This window comes from Harpia harpyja, chromosome 22 (genome assembly GCF_026419915.1).
Source record: "Harpia harpyja isolate bHarHar1 chromosome 22, bHarHar1 primary haplotype, whole genome shotgun sequence".
NCBI classification, from domain to species: Eukaryota; Metazoa; Chordata; class Aves; order Accipitriformes; family Accipitridae; genus Harpia; species Harpia harpyja.
Window position 1 is genome coordinate 12018802 of NC_068961.1, and position 12431 is coordinate 12031232.

General features: G+C 41.2%; 1 protein-coding gene across 3 annotated transcripts in view; it reads left to right on the forward strand.

Annotated features, from left to right (window-relative positions):
* ATP10A (ATPase phospholipid transporting 10A (putative)) overlaps positions 1-12431 on the forward strand; it is a 118304-nt gene that overhangs the window by 81647 nt on the left and 24226 nt on the right. For 2 of the 3 annotated variants that reach the window (XM_052773980.1, XM_052773979.1), the window contains exons 8-10: positions 5062-5279; positions 6766-6960; positions 8374-8935. In XM_052773980.1, the coding sequence (XP_052629940.1) occupies positions 5062-5279; positions 6766-6960; positions 8374-8935 (975 nt within the window). Of the gene's footprint in view, positions 1-5061; positions 5280-6765; positions 6961-8373; positions 8936-12431 lie in introns of those variants that run through there. The other variant, XM_052773981.1, reaches the window with a different exon arrangement.

The window sequence follows — 12431 nt, forward strand, 5'->3', positions numbered from 1 at the left end:
CCTTCCCCAGAAAGATCAAAACCTTTAGCAGAACTGGGTGCTTCAGGCCCTCTGTGTAACTTGTCTGTAGTTCCTTTTTACATTTGTTATTGCCTTTTGAAGAATTTTAATTGGTATCTGAGGAAAGAACCAGTGCCAGCAGATGTAGAACTCAGTACATTGGGTGTGCCCCATATTAAGTCCTATAGAAGACAGAATAACTCATATTTAGGCACAGGTATTACTTTTTTCTAAGCATAAACCCACACTCAGAATTGCTCTGGAAAATCTCCAGAAAAGTAGGAATGATCTCCATTTCTAAGTGGAGTAAAGAGTTCTTAATGAAGGACTTAAGGTTATTCATTGTAAGCCCTTGGGGATGCCAAGAGAGGAGAGGAAGGAAAATCTTGGTGTTTCCTAGTCTCAAGACTTGTCCTTATGGGGAAGTTCTTGCAAAGTAAATTAAGATTATGTTAGCACACTTGTACAAATTTATAGCATGCTAGCTGCTCTACTGACTCTTTATGCAGACACTAGCGTGCACTTCAAAGTGAAATAAGCTTGCACTCATAGTAAGGAAATAAGGTGGTGTGGTGGTGTCAGTAAGTACTGCACATCTAGATTTACTTCATGGTAGTTCAATAACAGCCTTATTCAATGGTTTGGGGCGAAATGGAGTTATTCCATGGTGAAATCGGGGCACACACACTGACAGCTGAGTTATTCTGGTTTAGGGGTTCTGCAGTTTTATTCTGCTTGAAGGGAAGTTCTTTAGGGTTTCCTGATCCCACTTTTCTAGTTAGCGGAATATCTAGCTGTGTGGCAGCAGTGTCTCTGCCAGCCTGCAAAATGGATGCCTCATCATAGAACATAGGTAGCATGGAAAGTAAAACAAAAACAAGCAAAACCAAAAAATAATGAAATAAAAGCTTTTTTAAAATAAAAGAATGTCTCTTCAAATACTTAACAGCTACCACAGGAGTTTTATTTATAGCTTACTGGTGTCTTCTGACAGATGGAAGAGAGTTCATAGAATAAGTATTAATTATTGTTTCTTCTTTGTGCCATAAATATAAAATGAACTAGAGGATAGTGCAATTTGACTTTCATGAATTGCATTGCTGTGTTTCTCAAAGTTGTTTGTGTCTTTGCCCTTAACAAAACCGCCTCTATCAGACAAAAGATCAAGGCCATCAATTTTCAGTGCTGAAACTGAAAAGCATCCCGCAACAATGTCTTTCAGGTTATAATGTTCACAGGAAAAGGTTCTGAATCGGAGAGAGCTGAGTGGGTGGAGAGAACAGCATGTTCCCAAAGAAGCATGCTTTGCACAGCTGAAGCATTGTGAACCTTAGCCATAACATAACGATTGAACCGGGTTTCATTATTTCTTCAAAATTCTTAATTCTTGCTGCATAATATGTAAGACTGCACTTGAGAAAATGCTGAAGGGTGCTAAGACCTGTTTTTTATTATCAAGCTTACCTTGGTATAAACTGAAATAACACCATTTGTACCAAAAGAATTACATTTCACTTGGTTAAATGAGATTCTAGTCTTGTATTTACTTTCTCCTTTTCTCCTTTTTCTCAGTGGCAGAAACAATTAAATGAATGTGCTACAATGAAAATGTGTATAGAGAGCAAGAGATAGCTAATATTACATAGACTAGAAAGGACTGTGCTGTTGGTATAATACTAATAAATATGCTGAGTGCTGCATTAGGAAACAGCTTTTGCTATGTTGAATAAAAAAAATATTTTTAGATGTAACGTAAGAAAGAACAAAGAGCAGTAAAGAATACAGAGATATGGTACGCAAGCATAACTGTGTATTGTGCATGAAATACATTCTCTGCTTAACCATAGAGTTTTTATACATGGAATAAAATGATAATCAGTTCAGGGTCTTTGGAGTCATGTATTTCAAGATGTATTGTCAGAGCAGAAGCTTAAATTAGGTATGATTATTAAAGAAAATGTGTCCTTTTTTTAAAAACTCTGCTCGGAAGGGAGTTGGACCAACTGGGTAGCACATTTTGCAAAGCTGAAAAGAATAATTGTAGCCAGTCCTTTCCCTGTCAAGGACTATTACCCGTTACGAGAAGAAGTGCAGTGTTCTGTCAGTCTACATTCAAATGCCCAGCATCCACAGTGAGGAAGATTATCCCTATTGCAAATCCAAGCCTTTCTTATGCTTTTCCTGAGAGAGGCTGTGTCCACATGTGCCAACTGTCCTTGAGACTGGATTTGCTGCTAAGTGCCTTAGTGAAGATGAGGCACAAAAACATGCTTCTTATGATTGATTTAAGTCTTAAACATTGGTAAAGTGCAGAAAACCTTACTAGAGTGTCATCTTGAGCAATGGTTTTTCAACCTGTGGTTTCCAGCATGTAACTAGGAGCCTGCAGAAGATAATTAAGGCAGAGCTTGAACTGTCAGGCTGGGCACTGCCCTCCACAGGCCTCATCGCAGGTTGTGCACTCCGTCATACCCCCCCAGATGTGCACTCCATCATACCTCCCCAAGTGCAGAGAAGGACAGAAGTCCTTCCTTCAGTGTGCTGCTCCGTTCTGGTACTTGAGGCATCCTCTTAAAGTGGCACACTGTGATGTCCACATGGCTCCTTCCTTCCTCGCATGCCTGGGTTTCCTTCCAAAGGAAACGGGGATGCTGGGGTGGAACAGTGAGCAGCCTGGCTCACATCTTGATCGAGGGCCTGGATCAGTGCTTTGACATACTGCAGATCACTTTGGGCCCTCAGCGTAGACTCCCTCTGACACAGACAAACCTATGATCAGTTGAATTAAGTTCACAGTATAGGGATCTGCACTTCCACTGGGAAAATGCATAGAGGCTTACAGAGCAGAAGAGAGTGGGAATTAGTGGGCAAGAGTGATGGGACAGCTTAGAACTGCGGTGTCCCAAAGCATGTGCAACAAGTTGCAGGAAGCAGCCTGTGCAGATGAAGTGAACTTTATTTCCTTGCAACTCATTACCATGCAACAGAAGGGCCAAGGTGACCAGGGACCTCCATGATTTTTTGAGCTGTCTTCTAGGTTCTGTCGTGAATCAAAGGGCAAGGTAGGCACTGAAAGGAGAAGGCAACAGTGCTGTGCTCCTCTGTTTGCAGCTGTGTGACTCGAGGAGCAGCTGCCCTCAGAGCGCTGAACGTGCCATTGCTCAACCTCTTTCCCACCACATAACACAGAGCGTGAATCACACCAAATAATGCTAGTGAAGGAAACTCCTCAGTCACCCACAGTTAGTCTACATCAGCCTCGGGGCCTGGGCTGCAGGTCTGTATTCTAGCTATTGGGCAGAAGTGATCTTCAGTGTGCCCTGCAGTCTCGTCTCCAAATGCACTGTGGCACTTTCTACCTCCATGGCCTGAATTTTATTCCAGCAGGAGCCAGAGTGCAGCACGGGATGTTGCATACCTGGGCATGCAATTAGACCAAGGACCAGGTGTGCATTCACAGCCAGAACTGGGAAGCTCTCCCAGCTCCCACATTTCAGACAGAGCCTATACGTGTTCCAAAGGGAGTTGAAAAAACCTCTGATGTATGATACTGTACTGATAGAGCTATCACCATGTACTGTGTGTGGTCTGATTTCAACTCCTCTGACTGTTTTCTGACAGCTAAAACATGTTTGAAAATTGCAGTGGATGGCGAGGATGGGTTTTTCTTTGATCATAAAGCTAGCTACATTAAAAGTGATCCCATGCCAAACTCACTATATGTAATGTAAGATTTTTCTCAGGAAGTATTTTGGAAGAAAAATCATCATCTTTTTTTTTTTTTTTTAAATGCCTGAGTGATTAACTTACATGCTAGTGATTTATCATTTGACATTAGGAAAATCTGATCTGTTACACCAGAGAACCGAAACAAAGCCAAGCCACAGGTATGTAACTTGTATTGTATATCTGGATAGTGTGGATTATTTTGAGAGTATAAAGAAAAGCCTTTCAATGATTACCTAATGAAGGAATAAATAGGTACTTGTTAGAGTGGCATCTGCCTGCCTAATGAATAACCCAGGTTATTAAATGCCCAGGGTCTTTAGGAGTGGAATAATATGTTATACATCAGTTAGAGCCTGCCATTAGAAGGGCTGGATTCCACAGCTGTTTCACACCTCTTCTTTCCCTTTCCTTTTTAACTTCAGTATATCAAACTGCCAGGATTGGTTTCTAACTTTAGTTGTTGTAGTTGGATTCTTGACTGGGGAAGCATTTATCTAAAGTATATCATCTGGAAAAACTCTTTGATTCTGTGTAAACTAGGTATTGCTCACTGCAGCAAATACTGATAGAAACAAGTGTTGCAGCAGGTGAGGGTACCCTGGTTTCGATACTGCATGCTGCATTGTCCTGCCTATCATGCTGTCCAGAGAGGAGGTGACGGACTCCAGGGTGGTTTTAGCACTAGGCTAGGAGTCAGGAATCTGGGTTCATGTCTCCACTCTGCAGCAGATGGCCCTGACCTTGAGCAAGGCTTTTATGCTGTCTGTACCTCATCTCTGTATATAAAATACAGGCAGTAGTGCTCTGTAGGTGTGTCGTTCTGAGAACATTTCAGATGTCAGTTAACCGGTGCTGGGTAGATGTGACATTTTTGCTGTGAAATGTCTGTATTCTGCATACTTTTCTGTGAAATTTCTGTATTCTGTTGGAAATGACAAGAAAATTTTCTGGATTGTTTATTTCCTTCTCAGATTGCAAGTGAAGACCAAATTATTTGGTTGATTTCATCAGGCTGAGCTGCAGAATAGTCTTCAGGAATGCAGTGAGTTACTGCAGAGTCTAACTGCCTTTCAGAGAGCGTGTGATAATGAGGGAGGCAGTGTATTGCATTACATTTCTAATTATGTTATCTGCATCCTCCGTTAGATACTACCATTCAATTAAGATGAGACTTTGTTATCTATCTCCTGATAATGGAATCATTCATTATTACCGTGAAAGCACAGTATAATATTAAAACCAGATCACTTTAACAAACTCACCATGTCCCTCTCCTTCTCCCAGCCACATTTAACATATGCAACATTTCTCCCTCTGTATTTTTACTGATAGCCAAACGCTTAGCGATGTACCAAGAACCTGATTCTGAGGAAGACGAGGCAGCCCCAAAAGGAGGAACTCTATCCCAGCGTGATAGTATCTGCAGCCATCAGAGCATCAAAGTAATCCACAGAAGCCAGAGCACCAAAACCCACCGGCGCACAGGTAGCAGAGCTGAAGCAAAAAGAGCAAGCATACTCTCGAAGCACACTGCATTCAGTAGCCCAATGGTAAGTCATGAGAACTAATGCACAGTGTGTTGTATCTTTAAATAGAACAATGTCCTGAAAAGGGAAAGGTAGAGGAATCTATAGCACATTGCGTACCTCTTATAGACTGCATCGTGGCATTTTTTCTTCTGTAGTCACAGCTGTGTGTACAAAAATAATCAAGTGTTGGCATAGATCTTATCTAAATATCTTCTTGTGGGAACAAGCTAAAGGTAAAGACAATCCGAAACCTTTGTTTTAGTTATACCTTGATTTTGAAAAGAAAATGTATGCCTTCCGTTTATCTACAGAAGCTGAAAGTAGCATAAGGTTTGAGGTCAAAGATTCTAATTGCTCTGCATATGCCTCTTCTTTTTTGTCAGAGGATTTTAAAACTAACAAGTGCTGGGCTGGACAATGCGTTTTCCAATTCTTAGACACTGTTGACATACACCGTAGCATAATTTTAGTGTGATTGAAGGTTATCAGTGGATTGCATGTTACTTCAAAATGTTGGTGAATTTATGTCCTTACAACTTTGCTTTGTTTAATTTTATACTATTGTAATTCAGTGGAAGTTTCACGTGAGTTGATTGATAATAAAAGAGCAGAGAAGCCAAGTCTTGTCTATCTAGGGATTTTGTGGTGTTGCACTGTTGACACAAATTCACCCTTAAAACAAATTGCAAATATAGGCACAAAGATGCTGTTTGCACTGGTGGAACTTCTTGATTTCAGTCAAGAGCAAGCTGTTTTGGTAGAATTCCAAGCTGCAGTTTTTACACATGGAGTTCCGTGGTTTCTCAGATTCATCAGCTGCTGAGCATCAGCAGATAAAATTCTATTGAAGAAAGAGCCTTAGATCAGTTTATCTTTTAATCTTTTGTATCCTTGCATCCTCCTATCTTAAGAAATACCAGAGCTTGCTCTGACAAGCAATAGATTAAGTAAGTGGAAAGTACTGATGAAATAGAGTGGAAAGTGCTCTGTGTTTCAGTGTAAAAAACCACATGAATTACCTTCAAATGTGTGGATGGTTGTTGTTCTCTAATAAACAATCCAAGATGGTTTCATTTTATTGTGCTGACGTAAGGCCGAGCTTTGAATGTCATTGTTGTCTAATTTTTCCACTCTTTTGGTCTCTGTAGTGTACCACCCTTTAGTAATAGATAATGAATGTCTTGAACTAGACAGGAGAGAGGGAGGAATATTAGTATGTAACTCTTCTCCCATCCACTGCACCCAAAGTAGATTAATATTGCCGCTATAAATATCTCTAATGAAATAGTTGATAACAGTTACTTACCTTTCCATTTCTATTGGTAGACTCATTGTTAACTGTTTATTGTCTAGAATGAGTTTCCTACAGTCCTCTCCACCTCCATTCTGTGGTGTAAGGCCACCATAAAACTCTTGATATTGACACTGCTTTGGATGCTTTGATTGCTTCTTGCTGCTTTGGAAATTTGCAGAATCACAGATATTAATCACTGCTATTTATTACTAGGAGAAGGACATCACACCTGACCCGAGGTTGTTGGAAAAGGTGAATGAATGTGCAAAGCATCTGGAGGTCATGAGGAGCCACGAACAGCCATTATCCCATCTGAGTCCAGAACTATGTGACATTTTTGACTTCTTCATCGCTTTGACTATATGTAATACAGTTGTGGTAACTGCACCAAATCAGCCCCGACAGAAGGTGGGTTAAAGAAACAGCAAAACAGAGTCTAAGCCCCTTTTGCATTGATGCTAATTTATCTTGTAAATTGGAGAAATGAAAACCTCCTGTTCTAGTGAGAAACAAGTAGACTAGTTATAAGACAACTCTTAGAACCGCTGTGTGATTGAGCGGGTTTAGTTAAGCATTAGTTAAATGGAGTATGTCAACTATTTCACTTACCTTCAAGGTAAGATATGCTTTCATTGACAATTTCAAGGTACTTCTGAACCTTTCCCGATTTCTTGCACTGTAACTTATTCATTTAATAAATGTAAATATGCGTGTATGTGTGGGAACTAATTTGCAAATGTGCAAGACTTTCCAGAAAAGAATATAAGCTGTCTGTGGATATTTTGAACATATGGATTAAATTAAGAAAAGGCTGAGACATTTTTAAAAAGTTCAAAATGAGAATATACTTGAAAAGCATCACTTAAAACTTTCAAATTATGTAAAAGATGCATCTTAAGCTCATTATGAGAAATAATGATCATTACTGCTTAAATCGGCCTAAACCAGTGTTATTGATGAATGAGAATTTCAAAAATGCAATCCCAAGATGATCTGTAAGACAAAAATATAATGGAATGTAGTATTAAAGCTAGCCAGCAGCTGGAATTTCCATTCTGGAGAAAATTCTGAGAGTTGTTTCTGTTCCAGATTGGAATAAAAAGTGAACTAGTCTGCAAAATGACATGGTTTTGTGCCAGGGAAACATTTGGAGAATGCTCAGTTCTGCTGTTTCAGGAATGCTACACTGTTATACAGTAATTTAATATATATCACTATGAGTATGCTATTACTATTAATAACATTGTATCTGTAAAAAGATTTAAGTAAACAGAGATGAGTGATAAAACTGAAGCAAAATGCTTTGATGCTGAAAGAGAAGAGAGCGGAAATTATTTATTTCAACATGTTCCTATTGAGAATGTTGTTGACATTGGCATATTCTCATAAAACTTTTCTGATACTACGTTCTTGATAGAAAGCTCTTCCATCAACTTTCTTTTACTACCTTCACTGAATATGTGCAAAGAATGCCAATGTTTCCTACTAACGATAGGTTTTAGTATGCACTACGGGCGGTGGTGCAACATTGATAGTCTATCCATTAGTCATATCTGAGGAGGTGAAAGAAGAAAAAATGTTTTTAATACAAACATACGTGCTTTCACACAGAGGCACAATTCTAAAGTTCTGGTAAGTTTTTTGCTGTTGAGTCAGTTTTGTCCATTTACTTTCCTTTCTCAAAATACAAATGCCATTACTTTTTGTTCTCAAAGAAATACTCCTCTTTAGTTGGAGCTGCTTAGGCTGAATATCAATGTCAGAATTCCTGTACAGCTTTTCTTTGGTTTTTGTTCCTTGGTTTGTTTTTTACTTCTCAAGGTTAGAGATCGATTTGAACTAAAATCTCCAGTAAAAACTATAGAAGACTTCATACGAAGATTCACTCCAAGTCGCTTGACCTCTGGATCTAACAGCAGCAGTTCATCTAGTCTAGCTACAAGCAAATCAATGAACAGATTTGGTTTAAGCGTGCTTTCATCTACATCTACGGATAGCACTTTATTAAAACTGGAAGAGAAGCTGACATACTCTGCGCAGATGAATAACAATGGCTACAGCTCCCAGCAAGGCCGAACAGCTGTGGGGAGTGGACCTGGGGAAGGCGAACTCCGTTATGAAGCAGAGAGTCCAGATGAAGCTGCTCTTGTCTATGCAGCAAGGGCATATAACTGTTCTCTGGTTGGAAGGCTGTCTGACCAGGTATCAGTGGAGCTACCTCACCTGGGAACATTAAGCTTTGAAGTATTACATACATTGGGCTTTGATTCTGTCAGGAAGAGGATGTCAGTAGTCGTCAGACATCCTCTCACAGATGAGATAAATGTTTACACTAAAGGAGCAGATTCAGTAATTATGGATCTTCTTCCACCCTGCTCTTCAGGTACATCTCTTACTTACCTTTGTGGGATTGGGGGAGGGAGGGAGGCAGTTCTGGTTAACTGCTGAAAAACTCATCATATCTTATTACCTTCTCTAGCAAGTAGACCTGCCTGCTTTTGTCGTGAATATAGGGAATGGTAGAACGGCAGTCATCTCTCTTCTTTTATAAAACTTTGTTATTATAGCAAATTTTCCGTAACAAATGACTGGTTCCTCACCTTGCAAGAATGAGTTAAATTAATTTCTGTATAAGATCTTCTACTAGCAAACTTTATTTTGAAGGAATTTCTTGAAACTCTGCCAAAGCAATTTACATTTCTTCATGAAAAACTGCCTCGCAGTGCTTAGCTATTTGAGTATTTTATATGAAACCCAAGCACTTCCTATTGCAGCTCCCCTCTCTGTTTCATTTGTGAATCTTTACGTCCTTTTGCTGCAATACATTTGCATAAATCAACGCATTTATGTTGGTTTGACTATAATGCTAAAGGCCACTGTGAATCGATCAGCCATCAAAACAGAAAGGTTGTGGCAAAAGAAGGAGAGATGCTGTTCAGACAAGAAATCTTGGCTTCAGATATGTAGTTGACTAGCAGGGAACAGATATGTAGCTGTGAACATGGGGTACTTCCCTAAAAGCATGGAGAACTTCTCCAGCACCCAGATGTCTCATGAAACAGGGACAACTTTAAATAGCTGCTAATTGTAATCAGTTGGATTCAAGAAGAACCCTGTAAGCTTTCAGAAGTTAGGCGAGACACACAGGTTTCAGTTTGCATCTAATTTACCATGTTTTCAACACTGAATTTAATCCAGTGTTTAAAGGTTATGCCAGTATGAATGGACAGAGCCCAAAAGTGCTAGAGGTACTTCCCATGTTTCACTAATGCATTGACTTTGTGGTTATTTTGACATTAGTTGGAGTAAACAATTGTGAAAGGCTTATACTATGTAATTTTAGTTTAATGAAATACTGAAAAATGTAGGCATTAGTTTTCGGTTTACAGCCATATAAATCAAAGCTGAGCCAAAAAAATTAAGAACAACTTGTTCTTAACTAACAACAAAGTATTCATGAATAATTTTCTAGTAAAGATCTGATATCACAGAAGGTATATAGAGCATCTGTGGAAGCTTGTTTCCCTCCGAAGTACTAACATAGAATTTGTAGTACTGAGAATTTCTAATAACATACTGTGATGGGTTAACCCTGGCTGGATGCCAGGTGCCCACCAGAGCTGTTCTATCACTCCCCCTCCTTCTCAACTGGACAGGGGAGAGAAAATATAACAAAGAGCTTGTGGGTCGAGATAAGGATAGGAGAGATCACTCACCAATTACCGTCACGGGCAAAACAGACTCAGTTTGGGGAAAAATTAACTTGATTTATTACAAATCAACCGGAGTAGGGTAATGAGAAATAAAACCAAATCTCAGAACACCTTCCCTCCACCCCTCCCTTCTTCCCGGGCACAACTTCACTCCCGGATTCTCTACCACCCCCCCCCCGAGCGGCACAGGGGGACGGGGATGGGGTTTACGGTCAGTTCATCACACGTTATTTTCTGCCGCTTCATCCTCCTCAGGGGGAGGACTCATCACACTCTTCCCCTGCTCCAGCGTGGGGTCCCACCCACGGGAGACAGTCCTCCACGAACTTCTCCAACGTGGGTCCTTCCCACGGGCTGCAGTTCTTCACGAACTGCTCCAGCATGGGTCCTTTCCACAGTGTGCAGTCCTTCAGGCACAGACTGCTCCAGCGTGAGCCCCCCACGGGGTCACAAGTCCTGCCAGAAAACCTGCTCTGTGGGCTCCTCTCTCCACAGATCCGCAGGTCCTGCCAGGAGCCTGCTCCAGCGCGGGGTTCCCACGGGGTCACAGCCTCCTTCGGGAACCCACCTGCTCCGGCGTGGGGTCCTCCACGGGCTGCAGGTGGATATCTGCTCCACTGTGGACCTCCATGGACTGCAGGGGGACAGCCTGCCTCACCATGGTCTTCACCACGGGCTGCAGGGGAATCTCTGCTCCGGCGCCTGGAGCATCTCCTCCCCCTCCTTCTTCACTGACCTTGGTGTCCGCAGGGTTGTTTCTCTTACATGTTCTCACTCCTCTCTCCGGCTGCCGAATACCGCCGTCCCAACTTTTTTTCCTTCTTAAAAATGTTATCACAGAGGCGTTACCACTATCGCTGATTGGCTCGGCCTTGGCCGGCGGCGGGTCTGTCTTAGAGCCGGCTGGTATGGGCTCTGTCGAACACAGGGGAAGCTTCCAGCAGCTTCTTACAGAAGCCACCCCTGTAACCCCACCCGCTACCAAAACCTTGCCACACAAAACCAATACACATACGTAGAAAATAATGTTTGGAAATGAGTTCTCAGAATGAGAACTGGGCATTAAAAAGAAAAGATTATTTTATGCCAAGTCTCAAATATTTTGTCACCATATAACAGACTATGTTTGCAGCTGCTGTGTCTGTTCACAGTAGACTCAATGGATCAAGGAATTTTCAGGCAAATTCCAGGCAGATCTAGGACCCACCTGGGTAAAACCAACAAGGCCAGTTAGAAATCAAACAGCAACATTACGAAAGGTGGTATATATCAGTGAAGGGGGAGTGAAGTTCCTGAGGATCGGTGCTGGCAGTGAGCAGATTCTGTAGCTGGACAAATACAGCCATTCCACCATCTTTACAAGCAGGCAAATTGGAAGTGGCTTTGAAATTGTGCCTTTTTTTTTATTATTTTTTTAGCCCAAATTGAACTATGAGTTTTAGTATATTTTGCTTTTGCAAGCAATGTAAAGTGCAGCCACTAGAACCTCATAAGCAGTTTCCCTTGTTTTCTAGCCCTCTAAGCCACTGCTGGCTTCAGTAATTCTGTACATTTCAGCGGATCTGTCTGAAAAAGTTTGACATTTCTCATGAGCGGCTTCACTCCTGGAACTGAATTCGTGGTCTCTGCCTGCAGTATCGTAATGTCAGTGGATATGTTGTCAATTCCTGAGGGAATGGCATCTTTTTCCCATTACAGGGAGGTATTCCCCAGGTAGAGGGAGCCTCAGAAGATTTGTGCTGTGGCTATTATCTATACTGCAGGACCTGCTGGTGGTTTCATCCTGTTCTCTGGTGATGGTGGAACATGACTGTGAGAGGAGATGTAATACTACAAGAATTCAGGCACTTATCATTTCAAGGAATTGACCAATAAGTGAATCGACATGACAGCTAATCCCAGTGCTTGCTCTTTGTTATCTTAGTGCCTCAGGGACATGTAAATTGTACACCAGTCAAGCGTGCATCTTGAGACTTTGTGGTACTTGTGCTCTTAGACTGAAAGACTAAGGCAACACTGTGTCCCTAATCTCCCAACTCTAACATCACATTGCATGACTGGGTCCTATCAGACATAAATGTCCTGTTTGTTTGGGAGGAAGAGCATTTTAGAATATGACATGAGGAAGAGCCAGAAGCAAATGTATTATGTTGTAGCTTCAGTTGT